The 18,333-nt window shown below is 40.3% G+C and overlaps 1 protein-coding gene across 3 annotated transcripts in view; it reads left to right on the forward strand.

Moving 5' to 3' along the window:
* The first annotated feature begins 1,630 nt into the window (after positions 1-1,630).
* CLVS2 (clavesin 2) overlaps positions 1,631-18,333 on the forward strand; it is an 81,634-nt gene continuing 64,931 nt past the window's right edge. For all 3 annotated transcript variants that reach the window (XM_032862436.1, XM_032862435.1, XM_032862434.1), the window contains exons 1-3: positions 1,631-1,742; positions 2,215-3,138; positions 13,485-13,659. In XM_032862436.1, coding sequence (XP_032718327.1) covers positions 2,750-3,138; positions 13,485-13,659 — 564 coding nt within the window. In that variant the 5' untranslated portion in view covers positions 1,631-1,742; positions 2,215-2,749. The remainder of the gene's footprint in view (positions 1,743-2,214; positions 3,139-13,484; positions 13,660-18,333) is intronic.

Here is an 18,333-nt window from a genome sequence, read left to right on the forward strand (position 1 = left end):
TGACTCTGTGTGTGTGTGTGTGTGTGTGTGTGTGTGTGTGTTGTAATCTCTTTTTCTGGTTCTTACTGAACTTTGCACTTATTTATTTAATAAAACACAGAATTCTGTCATCCCTTTTTTTTTTCTTTTCTTGAACACCATTGGTAAAGAACAACAGCTATGCCTGTAATCTGAGTGTTCCAATGGTCATCAAGGATGACAAGGTTTTCTTATCTTCAAGTCCACCTATTCTACCCATAGAACCCAAGGTAATACCCACCACACAGGGGAGCTCAGGAAATATTTGCTGCATTGTGTTGACTTGGAATTAGGATCCCATTCTAGTTCGTAAGCCAAAGTTGCTCTTAGTGACATGCTCAGTAACACATGCTGAGCTTTGAAAAGAGAAAACATTCCTTTTCTTCAAACCCTTAGTCGTGTTAAGCTCAGAGAATCCTGTCCGTTGATGATGTTTCTAGTATACAGATGTATAAAACTAAAGGGAATGATGGCATGTGTCTTTGCAAATATTTGCTTTATCATGACGAGAAATGAGTCCAGGGGTGTCTATTTTTTTCCTTCCTCTCGGACTGTTTGTGGGGTTTTGTTTTTTGTTTTGTTGTTGTTGTTGTTGTTGTTGTTGTTTGTTTGTTTTGTTTTGCCCCGGTGCTCATTTCCATTCTCTTCAACAATAATCCAGCAGCCAGACTTTATGGCTGAAATACTATCCATATAAGTTCCTCCGGAGGTTTAGTCATCCACGCAATGCTTTGGAACCACTCTGGTCTTCTTTTCTAAATTAAACATTTCTGTCAACAACAAACGCAGCAAGTAACAAAATATTTCCGTACCCTTTCCGGATCAAAATGATTTCCTCTGGGACCTAGAAAACGTGTGTTCATGTGAATTACCATCCACAACGGTCAATCGCCAGCCGCTCTGGGGTCTTGCACACACAAAGGGTGAGAGAGGGGTGTGGGGAGGCTACAAGGCGTAGCAGCCCCGCCTGGCCAGGTGATGCCCGCTCGAGTAGCCTGCGGGAGAGTGCTGACGAGGAGAAGAAGGCTAAAGTTGGGGCTCAGGATCTGTGAATGCCGCGGAAATTGTCGTCCTATCCAGCCGAGCCAGGGCGAGAGGAGCGGGGTGCGTGCGCGAGCTGAGTGAGCGCTTACGTCGCAGCTAGATCTGTGCTGGGATAATTAGAGAGGAGTTGGGCTGAGCCGAGTCCTCTTTTAGCCGCGGCAGCCGGAGCCGCAGCAGCAGCAGCAGCAGCAGCAGGAACAGCAGCAGCAGGAGCAGCTGCCCTGAGGGGCGCGCCTGACTCCCGCTGTCCGGCGCGCACCGGGAGAGGCCCGCGCCCCGCGGCAGCCGCCCCGCCGCGCCCACCGCCCCGCCGCTCGGGCGCACAAAGGCGGCGGCCGCCCGCGTGGCCTTCTCCATCCAGGCATTCGAACCCCGCTCCCTCCCTTCTGCTCTCCCGGGGACGCGAATGGCAGGGCCAGGCGAGGACCTGGGACGCCGGTGGCCCTAGCTCTGCACCCCCACCCTCCTGCTGGGAGAGGCAGCGGGCTGCTGGCGGACGATGTGGTCACGGCTGCTCCCCAGTGCGTCTTGGGCCCGGGTCCCAGCTGCCTCCCCTCTTCCCTGCTCGCTCCATCCCACGGAGAGGAGTTGATGCTGCTGTCGCCGCCGCCGCCGAAGCCGGGGCTGATGGATGCCAGGGAGTGCCGCATTGCTTAGCGTCCCCGCCTCCGGGTTTGCTGGTAGGAGCCCGCTGCTCTTCTCTCTTGCTTTGGGGTTTTATAGAAAAGGTAGAGACATTTTAATTTTATTCTTCACTCCTCTTCTCTACCTTCTCCCCTGCCCCCAACCTCACATTTGAAATATATATTGTGGGAGAGAGCCCCCTCCTCCCTGCGCACTCTCCACCCCGGGATAATTCCGTTGAAATAAAGGGCTAGAGGAAGGCAGAAGTTGCGGGTGGGGCTGGGGAGGGGGAAGCCCACTCTGGTGCCAACGCCACCAAAAACCCTTCTGGTGCCTTCTGAGATCACGGTGTGTCTAGGAGGGGAGGAGGGAAGGTGCGCTATCTGCAGAGTCTCCACCTAATTGGATCATAATCATTTTAAACAAAATCCTACAAATGTTTTTTAAAAATAACATCTTTGAATAAGCAGAAGGAAAAATAAGCTCCTCCCCCCCCTTCCCCTTTCTCTCTTTTTCTTCCTGGCAAAGACGCTCTCTCCCCGCCCTGGAGCTCAGCGCTGAAGAGCCACCTTATTATTAATCAGAATTCCCATCGTTATCCCTGGCAGGCGCATCCTTCAGTAGGGCCCGCAGAAGCATCACAGAGCTGGGGCTGAGATGTGCGTGGGGGCTGTTTTTGTTACATCTCGGAAGAGAAGAGGACAGGACCAAGATCAGTGCCAAGTGAGCTGGGTGGGTTTGGGGGCGTTGTGTTAGGATTGAGGAGAGACAAGGAGTCTTGGGCCCGCCAGAGGTCCACATCTCTTTAAAGGAAAGGGAAGAGGGAACCAAAGTGAGGCATTGTTTTTAAGGGGTGGGAAAAGTTTATATCTCCCAGAAAAAAAGCTGCGGGAGAGCAGGAGCAACAGGGTACTAGTCTGGACACCAAGACAAATAATTTCCTGTACAGAAGAGGAAGCAGACAGCAGTGAGGTCCAGAGGCCAGAGCCCTGTAGTGGCCAAGGCCAGGTTTGTTGTGGGACAGTCAGCAAGAGGAAAGGAAGGTTCAGGAATAAGCAGAACAATGACTCATTTACAAGCTGGTCTCTCTCCTGAGACCCTGGAGAAAGCTCGCTTGGAGCTCAACGAGAACCCAGACACACTGCACCAGGACATCCAGGAGGTGAGGGATATGGTCATCACCAGGCCGGACATTGGCTTTCTGCGCACAGATGATGCCTTCATCTTACGCTTCTTGCGGGCCAGGAAGTTTCATCACTTTGAGGCCTTCCGCCTCCTGGCCCAGTACTTTGAGTACCGGCAGCAGAACCTGGACATGTTCAAAAGCTTCAAGGCCACTGACCCGGGCATCAAGCAGGCACTGAAGGATGGCTTCCCTGGGGGCCTGGCCAATCTGGACCACTATGGCAGGAAGATTCTAGTCCTTTTTGCAGCCAACTGGGATCAGAGCAGGTAAATTTTAAATTCAAACTTGTACTAGGGATTCTTTTACTCTCCCATTTTCCAGAATTTACCCTGAGTAGTGTCATGGTTTTATAGCTTTGCTGTGTTTGTTTATTTGGCTGGGGGAAAAGAGAAACTGGAACAACAAAATGAGGTTCGGGTGGGCATCCTAGGGGTGGGAGAAAGGCTTTTATTCCTACCTTTGAAACCTTACTTCATGAGCACCTAGTTTCTACTGCAACTTTAAGTGCTTCCTGAGCCCTATTTTTGTGCTGCAGTGTAAATCATTCAACTTCTAAATAAAGCTGCTAAATTTTCACCTCTTGAGTAAGTTTGCTGTTCTGTGGAGAAATGGGGATGAGAATGGAGGCAACTTTTCCTCCTTCCCCCTAATGAAATTCATAAACTAGGTTCATTATCATCAGCACCATCACCATCGCCATCATGATCACCATCATCATCATCTGTCTCCTTAGCACTGAGGTTTTATTTTTAAAGATTAGCCTGACATTCAGCCGCGACCAAGTACTTTTGTTGCTTGGGAACTTTTCTGCTTGGTGATGTGTAGATGGAGGAATAATATGATGTGTGTCACTTCAGTGAGAAGGAAGAGTTGTACCCTCTGTCGCTGAGCATGCCTACTGACGCCGAAAATAAAGGCTGACTGGTACGCTCGTTCTACACCTGTCACTAATCTAAAGAATGTGTTTCCTGTCTGATGTGATTTTTCATCTTTTGTAAGGAAGTGGAAAATGTTCAGACATGTCAGTTAGTAGACTTTTGGAGTTCTACTGCCTTATAATGGAGGAGAAATTATATTCTTATTTCATCTACATTGTAACAGAAAAAATGCAGAGAGGGACTATTCTAGTTTCTCAATCAAAACTATTTCTTGAACTAAACACACAAAAAAATTATGAAAGGGTCTTGTGTAAGGTAGTTTCAATTAAGTTCAAAGCTAAATATATTCCATGGGATTTGAAAATGTTACCAGAACTATGAATCATGAAGAGCTGGTTGTTATAACATTGGTGTATTTTTAGTTCTGTGAATGGTGACTTTTGATGCATCTGGTTAGTTGAAAACATCTCTGGAACAATTGTAAAAGACTTTCACAGTTACTGAGAAAGCTTATTGATCTTATGGCTTTCTGTTGGAATCTTAGAATGTAAGTATTTTTAACACTTTTTATTCTTTAGTTACCTGTTCCTTGTAATTCTAAGTTGAGAACTACTCTGATTTCTTTTAGGTAGATATAAAGACACATTACTACCTAAGGAATCATAAAGCTAAGAAACTTCTGGAGTTAGCTCTTGAGGGGTAATGAAGTCCATTTTTTATTTTGGTAACTTATAAAGATCTCATTCTATTTTTTATCAGGTGACAAAGTTTAAAGACACGTGGAATGCCATCTTTTGACCACAATTTCTCTTTAAGAAGTTCCCCCCCACACCTGAGATGTTGATTGTAGAGTCATGCAAACCAATTATTGTGTATATCAAAATTGAACAAAATAAAACTATTCAAGAAGGAACGTAATCCATATGTTAGTTAGACTGGCATTTTGTTTATTGAACTACAGGGAGTAGTTCAATGGGAGCTGTGGAAATTTTATATTTAAGTATATCTCAGAGTCTGTCAAAAATACCATTAGAGAGGCAGATTGTATTCAGAGAGAACAGAACTTTTTTCACTTATTTTTGTAAGTGAACTAATATTTATACTGATTTATAAGCCTAATTAAGATGAAAGCCACTTATAGTTTTCATGTGTATGGGAAGCTGGTTACTCCAGAGTTACTAAAGAAACTGTGTTTTAGTTGACTTATTCTTTCATATAAAAGATAGGTTACTAGTAATGAAAATCTATCTCCTTGGGAACCTACAATGGGAGATAATTTATTAATTGGTATGTAAATATTTTTATTAAACCTACACAAAAATCCTTAACGTTAAAATTTCATATATGTGAAGTTAAAATGAGAAGCTATGTTCTGTAAAAATACTCTATCGGGACCTATAGACTAAATTGTGAGTTCTACTTCTGTGGTTGGAAATACTGTTTATACCTGTTGTATAATCAAAAAGTTATCTTATGTCAAGATCAGAAGGCATAAGAGTTATTTAGAGCTTGTCTAAAATTCCTCCTGTGTTCTTTGAAAAAAAAAAAAAAATCATTCTCTCCTTCTTCCTACCTGCCCCTCATCTCAGATCTGAATATATATCCAGTAACAAGGACTAGTAGATAAACAGCTCTATCCTCTTGATGTACTCTGTATATCAAGTATATATCTGTATATATACCATCATATATCTGTATGTATAACTTCCCTCATTGGGATATGTGCATAAGAACGGCTCTGAAGCCTCAGGATGGTCTCTGGCAGTTCCTTCCTGACAGCATCAGGGGGTCATCAGCCCCTTTCCTATCTTGGGACTGAATCCCTTTTCTTTCCACACTCCGCAGCTTTAATTCTTATCTGATTTGACTTAAAAAAAAAAAAAATTCCTAACATATAATGCATTATTTGTTTCAGGGGTACAGGTCTGTGATTCATCAGTCTTACACAATTCACAGCTCTCACCATAGCACATACACTCCCCAATGTCTAACAACCAGCCACCGTATCCGCCCCCCCCATCATCCCTCCCCTCCAGCAACCCTCAGTTTGTTTCCTGAGATTAAGAGTCTCTTATGGTTTATCTCCTTCTCTGGTTTCATCTTGTTTCATTTTTCCCTCCCTATCCCTATGATCCTCTGTCTTGTTTCTCAAATTCCTTATATCAGTGAGATCATATGATAATTGTCTTTCTCTGACTGACTTATTTCAGTTAGCATAATACCCTCCGGTTATCTGACTTGACTTTTAATGGAGTCTGTGCCACCTTCCTCCATGTTTACCATACTGCTGTTCTGTTAGGTGGATCTACCACATGCCGAATCTCGTGGTCCCCACGCCTCTCCTGTTCTGTGCGTTGGGTCCTGCGGTCCTCCTGCCAGACCAAACAACCTGGGTCTCAGACTGCATATCTGATCATAATTCTGGCCACATTCCTTGAGTTGTTCAGTGAATTGCCTGACTTTCAACAATCTTCTTCTTCTTCTTCTTTTTTTTTTTTTTTAAAGTAGCATTGTTTTAAGAAAGTGAAATAGCATTGTTTTAAAAAGACAGTTGGTGGAAATGTCCAGGATTACACAGGGAAATTCCAGAAATGAGGTAGAAGAAAATGTCCCCTTTATTTCAAAACCGCTTATTTCCAACTTCCCAAAGGGAAAAGCAAGATTTTTTTTAATCGAATTTTGAAAAATTCTGTAAAGATCTTGGAAATAACTAATCTCTATAACAAAAAAGACAACGTCTTATGTTATTATATTTATAATAGCATGTGAGCTAGAGTTAATGTTAGTTGGTATTTTTTGAGTTGGTATGAGTTATGTATTGAAAAAAAGAGTCTAAGTAGGAAGTTATCTGATAACATAAGAGAAAGTCTACTTTCTCTTATGTGAAATTTGTAGGGCAGTTTTCTGTGCTTTTCAGGAGACTAGCAACAGTAAATGTGTGTGATATGGTGACTATAAATAAAATAGTGTCTCTTTATACTGCAATGTGGTGCAGGTCAGTTTCAGGTTGTTACAAAGAACTGGACCATTTCCAAAGCTTTTATAGGAGACATGGAATCTTCAAGAAGACCAAGGTAAAATAATACTATTTAGAGTGTACGTGCCTTCTAACATATATAAAAAGTAATTGAAATACTGAAATGTCAGAATGACTTTCAATGTGGTCTGTAGTTTTTCTAACAAGGATAGAGCAGGGTCAGATGATTTATTACATTTGTTGAACAGATGATACCTTGGTAAGGAGTCATACAATTTTATGTCATTTCTTTCAGATTGTGTAACATAATTTCTGAAAACAAGAATAAATTCCAAAAAATTAAAAACAATTGAATTTTACACTACATCACTAAGACGTAGTAGTCTTCTATGCTTATATGCTGTTTCCTTCCTGAATGATAGTACCCTGCTCAGGACTCAGCAGATACCTTCAAACTGTCCACCTGATTTCAATAGTAAAGTGTGAGGATAGTGTAACGTGAAGCTAGAAGAGCTTATACTATCTTAAGAAAAGGAAGCTTGGAATTAAAGTAGATCCTGGTTTAGACTCTGGAGCATGGAATGAGGTATCTGAGAAGTTGAAATTCACTGGAACATACTTCTTGTGAGTATTCATGAGTAAATTGGGCTCCTGAACCAAAATGATCGCATGCATTCTGATAGTTGGCCTGTAGGTGGTAAGTAATATTTTACCTCATTAGAATTATAAAGTAGTTCTCTATACTTTTGTACATCAAACAAGCATTTATTTAGAATATGGTTAATAGCCATTAGAAAACAATTAAATATAGCTAAACCAAAATGATTTCTAATATAGTGGCAATTCCAAAGCACTGACCATCTTGCACTGTCTGGCTTGTCATGATAAACGTTGGTGATCACTTATAGTATTGAAGCTCTGGAAAGAGTAGAAGACCGGAAGGTCAAACAAACATCATGCCATGATTCTCTAATTTATCCTGGAATTTGCCTAAAAAACATATTATTTTGGTTTATTTATTTCTATTGTGTGGCTTTTTCATGAAAAAGAAAATAATGATATTGGCAAGTTCTGATTGACTTGTGAATATGTAAAATAATGTGGTCAGGGGCTCCTGGGTGTCTCAATGGGTTAGGCATCTGCCTTCAGCTCAAGTCCTGATTCCAGGGTCCTGGGATTGAGCCCTGTATGGGGCTCCTTGCTCAGTGGGGAGCCTGCTTCTCCCTTTCCCTGCTGCTCTGCCTGCATGCTCTTTCTCTCTGCCAAATAAATAAATAAAATCTTAAAAAAAATAATGTGGTCAGTCTCCAAATTCAAAGAAGATTATGTTGATAACTGATTAACATTTTAAAACCGCCATAGACTATACAAATTTGTTTTAATCCCAGCCACAAAGTTTCATTCTTCTCTGGAAATACACTAAAATAAATAAAACAAAATAAAGTAAAAATTACTAGGAATAGTCAAGGGCAATTAACTAGGCAATTAGGGAGAAACACTCATACTCAGTAATCTTAAAACAAACAAACAAACAAAAGAATATAGGCTTAATTTTGAGGCCTGATTTTTGAAGATTTCTTGTCTCAGTTTATTATTTATATTTGTTTATATTTATTTAAATATGTTTCAACATTTCTTCTTACAGTGTTACATATTGTGTCAAGTTCAGGAGTCCTTACCCTTCAAATCCTGGAGGCTTCTTGTGCTGTGTTATGGGTGAATTTTGAGATTCGGTCAAAACTGGAATTGGCAAGTGTGGATTCCATGGGACTTCTGTCCCAGCAGAGCTTCCATTCTGCTTCCTTATAAGGAGGCTCTTTTAACAAATATTCTGGAAACTGCAGCTTATTCCAGACTATGCCCTTGGTTCATACCATGGAAATAGGAATAACAACAAAAAATTTGTCCTGAGAAATGTTAGTGTAATATTGGAACAAATCTCTGGAAAAAAAATAGGACGGTCTCTAGAAACTGGGGCAATTATACAGTAATTAGTGAAATAATGATGAAATAACAGCAAAGACCAAGAGTGCCAACCTTAAAGTAGGATGTTGATGGGGTCTGGCTTGAACAGAGCTATTTTCATATCTTAGACATGCAACTTTAGAAAAATTGAAGAGAAGCAAATGATTTGAGGTTACTACACTGCACTGAAAGGATGCCTCAAAAGAAATGTTCAAAGATATTTTAAAACAGAAGCCAACGGTTAGTAAATTAATGGTATTTTTAGTGAATGAATAAAATTCATCCATTCTGGGGAAGGTTGAGCTCTTTTACATCACTGAGAGCAGGTGCATATACTTTACTAACATAATAAACAACACTCCTGACTGGGGGGAGGGGGGAACATCCATGTCAGATCTTTACAACAACAAGTAACAAAATGAGCAAACAGTACTCAATTCAAATAATTAGAAAAAAAAGTATGCATTTGTTACATACATAGAAATTAGTAGGTGCCAGGGGCAAAAGAAGACACGTAACACATTCTTTGTACCAGCGGGGGGCATTTGACCCCCCCCGGGAAGAAAAAAAACACAAGGCCCTAAATAACTGTACGTGCTTAATGAGGGTACTGTTTGGCCATGCTGAAGTTCAAGACCAAGGGGCACCTGTGGGCTCCTTAGTGCTGTGCAGAGAGAACATCGCCTTTTCATTAACTGAATTTAAACTTTTATTGTTTCATTTTAATTCATTAATTAATTACTTCATTTATTCATTTGCTTAAAACATTTTTATAGTATGTGTGATGTGCCAGGCACTCTTCTAAGCCCTTCACAAACATTAATCTATTAAATCTTTTTTTTTTTTAAGATTTTATTTATTTATTTGACAGAGAGAGATCACAAGTAGGCAGAGAGGCAGGCAGAGAGAGAGGGGGAAGCAAGTTCCCTGCCAAGCAGAGAGCCCGATTCGGGGCTTGATCCCAGGACCCTGAGACCATGATCTGAGCCAAAAGCAGAGGCTTTAACCCACTGAGCCACCTAGGCGCCCCTAATCTATTAAATCTTGATCACAATCCTACAAGGCAGGTCCTACCGACATCCACGGTTTGGTGCCGAGGAAGCTGAGGCCGTGGGCGTTTGAGTGTCCTACCCATGCCCGTACAAGTAGTAAGTGAATTGGTCAAACTTTTTCTGTGTGTATAGACAGTTACCCACAGGAATCGAGGAAAAAAACAAATCTAGGGGAAGGAATTCCATCTATCCTTTAGAAAATCTTGACTGAACATCAGGATAGACAATTAGAAAGTTCAGTGGCTGGAATAAATCTCCAAAGACAAAGACTGCTCTTAGCCGACCTTTGTTTTGAGTGTTCTGCCCTAAAAGGAGTTGCCAATCTGACGTTTGCATTTTTTCCCAGCCCAGTTCTACTTTGTTTTGTTTTGTTTTATTTTATTCTGGTGGCGGTAGGTGCACATTGTTTTACCTTTCCCCCCCCCCAAAGAAAGACATTATTCCTGTAGATATTTCATTTTCAGTGATTCACTTGTTCTCACTCACCTATAGTCCCACAGCAGTAAGACTAAAAGCAAGGCTCAGACAGTTAATCTTCTATGCTCAGTGATACAAGCCAGACAGATGAATATTTCAGAGTTCATGTTTTCTCTAGGGTTTGTAGACCTTTCCTCTTGCCATCCAGACTCATAGGGATGTGTTCTTGCCTTTCCTTCCCCAAAGCCTGCTGCTGTGGCCAGGCTGGAGCAGGTCATGGAACTCAGCATGGGGCCATGCTGGAATTGACTTCCCGTCTGTCTTCTGACACACATGCCAGGGAGACCTGAAAAAGTAGAACAGCTCATGAGACTGTGTTCTAGGTATGAGGCAGCACGGGGAGGGCAGAGAACTGAGGTGTCAGAAGGACCTGGCTCTTCTCATGCAGGCTCCCTGCTTTACTGCCAGGATGATCCTGGGCGAACCATTTGAATTCTCTGACACCCTGTGTCCTCATCTCCAAAATAACGGGAACAAAGCGAGCATAGAGACTTTGGGCTTGTTTTGAGATTAAGGTAATGCACTTGAAATTGCCTTGGAAATCTTAAACGATTACACAGATAGAGGTATTATTATTATTACAACTCAGTAATATAAAACACCTAGATAGGTCCAGCAGTTTTAGCACTAATGATACCCTGAGGCATTAATAGAGGCAATTCTTCCCCTTTTGTCTTTCCCCTCAGCACCTTTCTAATAGGAAGTGCTTCAGACGTGAGATACGTGGCTTAATGAAAACCGAGGGGCGGGGGCAGCCTTAATGAAGAATTTAATAACGGCTGATTGATTTAGTGACAAAGGGAAATTGCTCGCTGTTGGGCTGTTCAATGTGATGCCCAGATGCCAGTTTTTCCTTGTCAGGCTGAAAGAAAAGGGTGGGGAGTGGGAAGGAAATGACCTGTTTGTGATTCAGGTTGCGCTTTGCACGGATTGTAAATTGTAGATGACGCCATGCTGTAAACCCCAGGACAGCCCAGGCCCCTTGGCACCCCTGATCCTAGCATGGCCAGATGCAGGAGAACACGCTTTCTCGCTCTTGATTGTATCGGTAGCAAAGAGGAGGTACAGGTGTCCTTCTTGTCTTCTCCATACAGTTTTTATGCATTATCGCAGCTCTGCTATCTTTCGAAAGCAATGGTCTCTATAGTCTGGTGTCCCAGTTGTAAAATCCCTTACTGGTGTTTTTATTTCTTCTTACTACATGCCATGCATCATCCTCTCCAAGTTGATTTCAAATGCGGGCTTTACTTAACGCTGTTTTGGGAAGTACAATCAAGACTCGAGAGCTGCATTAATGTGCTAGTTTGTTATTTATGGCTTTCTTCCAGCATCCAAGGGAAGAATAGCAATGGCAGAGCTCCTACTGTTGCAAGACAAGCCTCCAACACTAACACACTTATTGTAGTGGCCTCAGATTTGTAGATTAAAATAGTGAAAAATAACTTTAAAGAGAAGAATGAAGACAGGATTCCTGAAGATATAAAATTCATAAAATCCTCCGTCTCTTGGGAAGATGTTTGACAGACCTTGGCAAGATCTCATGTAACAATGTTCTGCCTATGAAGAGCCTGCTGGGCTGTTAATGGCGGTAATGTGACATGTTTGACAACAGAGGACTGGAGTGTCAAGAGTGGTTTTGACCTGCCCTTTGAATGTGGTTAGCTAAGAGGTTTTAATGTGTCTTCTCTTCAATTTGGAGATCAAAATGATTTATATAAAGATCATTTGATTCTCCTTTCGAAGAAAGATATTAAATTTAAAAACTTGGTGAAATTTGCTCTTGAAAACTTTGCAAACCTGCTTGTCTTCATTGCTGATCGTGGGATTTGCCTTATATTCCCCTGGGAATAATGATGCATCTGTAAATTTTTCTCTCAATTTGGCCTCAGTTTTGGAAAACCATACTTAAACTGTATTATCTAAAACAAATTGCCTCTTGATGTCTGCTGTTTCTGGTACTGTGGTTTATTCTCACCATGGCATTACTGTCTTCCTGGGGAGCCCATCACTTCCACTCCATGCTATGGATTTCTACCCCTAATCCACCAACCCTCCCCATCACCTGTTCCCTGAGGTCAGCATTTCTTTCTCTAACTTTCCTAGATGTCTCCGTCTGATTATCTGCGGGGAAAAAACTTGAAATGTTAACATTTTCATAAATTTGGTGATTCCTCTTGGAATGTTGGGATTCCCTTCTTGAACCACTACTTCATTATCTTCTCAGCTCTGACTACATAACCTCCTTCACTTACTTGAACTTAGGATCTGTGTGTTTTTGACTCTGGAATTTTCCCCCTTGAGCTTTCTTCTCAGTTTAGGATCTACTTTTTGAGATGTTTACTTGATATATATTTCTGGGTGTACTACATACTTCTCACCGACGCTACAGTGGGCTTTATTCCAAATTCTACTTTTCCAGCCATCCTCCAACTGTATCCTCTTCTTGCATTATTGACTTCGATGAAAGATTTTACCATTTACCCAGGCTCTGAATCTAGAAAATCTTTGTGTCTTCTTTTACTCTTCCTTCGATCTAGGTCTCTGCTCCCAGTTATCAAATTTTAACAAATTTACCCCTAAAAGACTTCTCAGCTCTTCCTTCTGCTGCCTTACTCTACAGTTAGTGTCTTTGCGCTCTAGGCTACTTCATTCTATGGGAATTTAGAGAGCATTCATTGGGTTCCTACAAGGTGCCAGGCACTATGTTAAGTGGAAGGCTGAAAAAGAGAAAGACTTTATCCCATATCCTTCTTTCTTTTATTGCGTCTTTGTGATATAAACTCCATATGAGAAATTAAAATCTGCTGACATTTTTAACCATAGCCGTTTAACCCCAGTGTTCTTGTTTATTGGTGAAACTCCTTCGAATCCCATTCTCAAAATTTCCAGATGTGAAGGTGTGAAATATCAGTATTCCTGAGGGCATTCTTTCTGCTTCAAAAAGTACCATACCTACTTCTCAGGATAGTTGAGGTGAGATTTTAGAAAATCATTGGAAGGACTGGAGGTAAAGGAAATTGTTGTAAAATATGAAACAAAGTATTTTCAAAAGCATTTTAGTTTGTTTTGGTAGAATACATGTTAAATTATAATATGTCCCCGGAGTGCAGCAAATAAATTTCCTCTTGGAAGAAGATTTCTAAACAAAATGATCTTCAGACTCCTGAGGTATTTTAAAGGGAATTTTCAGTGTGCGAAACACTTTCTACAGTGTTGACCAAAGTTGTTGTTAGATTAATGCCGTCCATTTCTGTTGCTGATAGGTACACACTGGTGGATATTTTGCGTGCCATCTTACTTTCTTTAGAAGCCATGATTGAAGATCCTGAGCTTCAAGTGAATGGATTTGTTTTGATCATAGACTGGAGTAACTTCACCTTCAAGCAAGCCTCCAAACTTACACCAAGCATGCTGCGATTGGCTATTGAAGGCCTTCAGGTAAAGATTTACAAATTACCCGGTTTCTCAGTCTTTCCTGGTTGCCTTCTCTTATCTAATGTATTAGAATGACAAAACATCTTACTGAAAGCATAATAAAAACATTTTTAAAAATAGTTCTTAAACACCAGCACTAAAACACTAATTGGGGAAATGTTTAGGGAAGAAAAGTTGAAAGATGTGGACCTTTTAATAGATGGGGTTTGTACTCCTGGGTACAAACCTCACTACATCTAAGTATAAATGTGGGTGAAGACCTGAGATTTTTATCTTGATAATCAGAACAAAGAGCATGTTTTGGATTTTAATTATTAGCTATTTAGTCTTTTTTGTTTTGTTTCTCTTTCTTTTTCTGTGCATTTTAATTATTAGCTCAATATTTGCTTTACTATTCCATTTAACTTCCTGAAGTAGGGATATGATCATTATTATCTTCATGTTGCCCAAAAAACTGTTAGAAAGGCAGTCAATCAATATGTATTTTGATATTTAATATTTGGAATCACTGTTCTGAGTTACTTCCCTAGATTTAATTTGGGTTTTTGTTTCTGTTTTGGTGGAAGGACACTTCTTCCAGTGAATGACACTTACCTGGTTAGGAACTGTAAAATGGAAAATCAATTATTAATCAGTGACATGTCATAAACCTACTGTTGACTATTTCTTTTTAAGTTTTCTGATGTCCTTCTGCTTTCTGTAGTTTGCTTTATGGTACTTTGTACACAATAGTTGTGGAGTAAATTTTAAATTCTTTTAAAAATTTGCAAGTTAACTCTTGAGCGATATTAGTTGCTATTTATTTTCTGTATATTCAACATGCATTTTAGAAGTTTGCAAGTCAACAGTTAATTTTTGTAACTTTCACCGCTGAAAATATCACTTGTTTTAAAATGACTAATTATACCTTTGTCATTCATTAGACCAGAATGCGAGACTTTATTTTTTTTTATGTTGAATAGCCAAAATTATCCAGATCTCTGTTCCATAGTAATTTCTGACTGTGTCTGTAGGCCCCTAAATTGATGGCTGATGACTCACTAAAAATGTCCCACTTCTTCAGGCAGTAGGACATCTTAACCAAATTGAATTCACAGTTTGGATTTTACCTCTGAAGTGAATAAGGCACCCTGGTCCTTTTTCTCTGCTTTTTCCTGATGCAGGTTTCCTGACTTGCTCTGGGTGAGTCAGCCTTCCTCCTGTCTTATCTTAAACAGTATCTTTTAAAAAACTCCATAGAGATAATTAATATGGGCTGAGAGAGAACACAAGATAAGCATGTTTGGAAATGCATATATCATGTAGAATCAGTCCTAACTCTGCTCTATTGTCAGCAGTGTGTAAAGTGTTCTTCACTTTGAAAAGAAAAAAAAAAAAATTGTTACCACAACCATGTTACTTAGGACAGAATGGTAATCCAGCCTTTTACAATAGTGTGTGTGTGTGTGTGTGTGTGTGTGTGTGTGTGTGTTTGTTTTTAATTTAACTGGCCAACTTTTTTCATGAGGGTTGGGCTAGCTTTCAGCTACAAAAGAACTGGAGAACTCATATTATTTTTAAGAAATTGAAAAAAAAAAAAAAAGCCTATGTCAAGAATAGACTCAGGGGATGCCTGGGTGGCTCAGTTGGTTAAGTGGCGGCCTTCCGCTCAGGTCATGATCCCAGTGTCCTGGGATTGAGTCCCACATCGGGCTCCTTGCTCCGCAGGGAGCCTGCTTCTCCCTCTGCCACTCTGTCTGCCTGTGCATTCTCTCTCTCTCTCTGACAAATAAATAAATAAAATCTTAAAAAAAAAAAAAAAGAATAGACTCAGTATCAGGTGGGGGGTTGGGAGAGCCTGGTGGTGGGTATTATGGAGGGCATATATTGCATGGAGCACTGGGTGTGGTGCATAAACAATGAATTCTGGAACACTGAAAAGAAATTAAAAAAAAAAAAAGAATAGACTCAGTATCTTTCTCTTTGCCAACTTACATGCTTTAAGGAGTCATGTAATAGTAGCGTTATAAGTCAGTCCAGGAGGTAGAACTGACAACTGGGATGTGTTTGGGAGCTTCCCCATTAGCTATGGCCACAATCCGAATTTCTTTTAAGTGCTAAGTGTCAGCATGATAGGAGCTACAGTCAATTTAAATCTCTGTGTTTGTGTTGGGGAGAGAAAGGATCCCCTCCTCAGGCAGCGACCTGTGCTGGCTGCCTTGTTTCTACACAGAAAACCCTACACAGGGTTCAATGCCCTGGGATCATGACCTGAGCTGAAGGCAGATGCTTAACCAACTGAGTCCTCCAGGGGCCCCTGTTACTAATCTTTAAACTTAGTTTTTCTCCAGTTTGGATTGATTTTTTAAATGCTCTGTATCTATGTGTCTATGTCTATATCTATATATAGATTTTTAAAAAATAGTAATTCCAAATAAGAATAGAGGATGCGCTTAAAATGTTCCATTCATTGAGACATGCATGATTTCCTAGCTTGTCTTCTAATGAAGGAACATTTTGACTTTTCTAATTATTCCTCTGTTTTACTTTGCAAAGGCTCTGTGAGAAACATTGTTGCGTATTAATCCATGCTTCATGCAAAATGTCAATAAACTCTTTTTTTGAAATTAACATAAGACCAAAAAACGTTTGAGGTAAGATATGTATGTAATTTTAGGTCGCCAAACACAACTACTACCATCACCAAGACTCCCAGTACTACCAATAGTTAAACACCTTCCAATGAGCCCAGTCAAGGGAATTAGGAGATGAAGACATTTTTAATAACTCAATGATAATTTATATCATGCTATAATCTTACTATATTATATTTATTTAGGCAAAAATAAAAAATATTCTAAGGAGTTGAAATAAAAATAAGAAAGGTCATCACTGGATCTAGTGCCAGGAAGAAAACTTACTTTAATGATGTCTATTATTAATGGGATGATGTAACTGTGCTTTCAAGAGGCTCCATCTCTTTTCTTCTTTAGGTGGTTGTATAACCTGTCTAAATGCACACACCAACCCCCTTTTTCTCAAGCAAGAGGATTTTGAGTGACCTGGCTAGAGATAGCACCTGAAACCTGGGAGACCATTGCTTTTAAGACCTACCTATGATCAAAGGGCAAGGTCAATAGAGAGATAATGTGGAAGGGTGAAAACAGAATGGGCTTTAGAAGCAGATAGGGCTGGGTTTTGGTGACAAGCCTGCTGCATACTAAATACTTGGACAAATTACTTACCTTGTCTGAATCTCAGTGTATTCATTTATACCAATTTTAAAGTATTAAATTAGAAATGATACATCTTGTACCTAACAAGTGATAGCAGTGCTCAGAGTAATTGATGTGGATGAGCTCATTTTTCAGGTGGCATTTTCTTCTGCATGTGTGCTGGTTTTCTCACAATCCAGTGACTACTTAGACTATTTAGACTTAAAACTGATCAACTTTGAGAATCTGAATAACATGATACTTTGTCTTTAGTGCTTAGGTTATCAGTACACAGATTGCATTTTTTAAAAAATAACTTTACTGTGTGGTTAAGTAGCAACTAGATATTTTCATGTTAGGTGCCAAATAAAACGTTTTGTTGTTGTTGTTGTTGTTGTTTTTGTTTTTGTTTTTGTTTTTGTTTTTTTCATGTTGGAAGCGAAGTGAAAAATGAGATTGCTTCACCTGGTGCAGATTAATCTTTGTTTTCTTGGGGGAGAAACTCCAGGAACAGTTGGATAGGTAGCAATTGTGGGGATATCTTTGGCCTGGAAGGATGAGCAAGAGTTTGTTAAGTGGACAAGGATAGGAAGAAACTTTTGGACAGGAAAACCTTGGGGAGGTGCTTTGAACAAACATACAGCTGGAAGGCACTGAAGGTACATGATAAATCTGTTTTGAGGTGGCTAGACCAAGAAATGGATTGAGGCAAATGACCTCAAGAGGTGAGTCAAGCAAGAATGGCTGAGAACTGTTCCAATGGGATGGAGGATGGCATTCTGTGTGGTCTAGCCTGCGTTCTCCAGGCATGGGGAGGTTTGGGAAGCAAATGACTTGGTCACTCCTTTGTTTTGGAAAGATCTCTTGAGCAGAAGAAAGGACTTAGAAGAATGGAGAAGTTAGATTTAGAAAGCCCCCATACTACCAGGGAGGTAACTATATTGATCTCATTTTGTAGGATAGGAAATGAAACTTCAGAGAGTTTAAGAGACTTAACCAAATTCTCTCAAATGACATAAAGACTTGAGTCCAGGTTGTCTGACTCCAAAGACCAGTGTCTCTCCTGAATCTTGTTTCTATTGTTTCCAGGGCTGTGTTTAAGAAAAAGCAGATAGGCTCAGATAGAAGTAACTGTGCTCCCCCATGCCAAATCCTCATGCTATACTACAAGTGAAATTTGTTTTTGGGATAGGGAGTACAATTCTAACTGAAGAAGTCACAATGGCTGGCCTGTGGCAGAACGATTTTCTTCTTCCCAGTGAAAATCCTCCTCGAATGATTGCCAGACTCTCAGTTCCTTGTAATAAAGGCCAAGTGAAAGGCACTTTTCCATAGTCAAAGAGAACTTTTATCAACACAACACAGACTGATAAGGTCATGATATTGTTCCAAGACAATTCTGTATGCTTTCTCTGTGCAAAATCTCTAAACACGTTTTTAAATGAAAGGCCTCAAACATTTTTACCAACATAATGTAGTTCCT

This window comes from Lontra canadensis, unplaced genomic scaffold, assembly GCF_010015895.1.
Source record: "Lontra canadensis isolate GAN:19392208 unplaced genomic scaffold, GSC_riverotter_1.0 scaffold23, whole genome shotgun sequence".
Classification (NCBI taxonomy): domain Eukaryota; kingdom Metazoa; phylum Chordata; class Mammalia; order Carnivora; family Mustelidae; genus Lontra; species Lontra canadensis.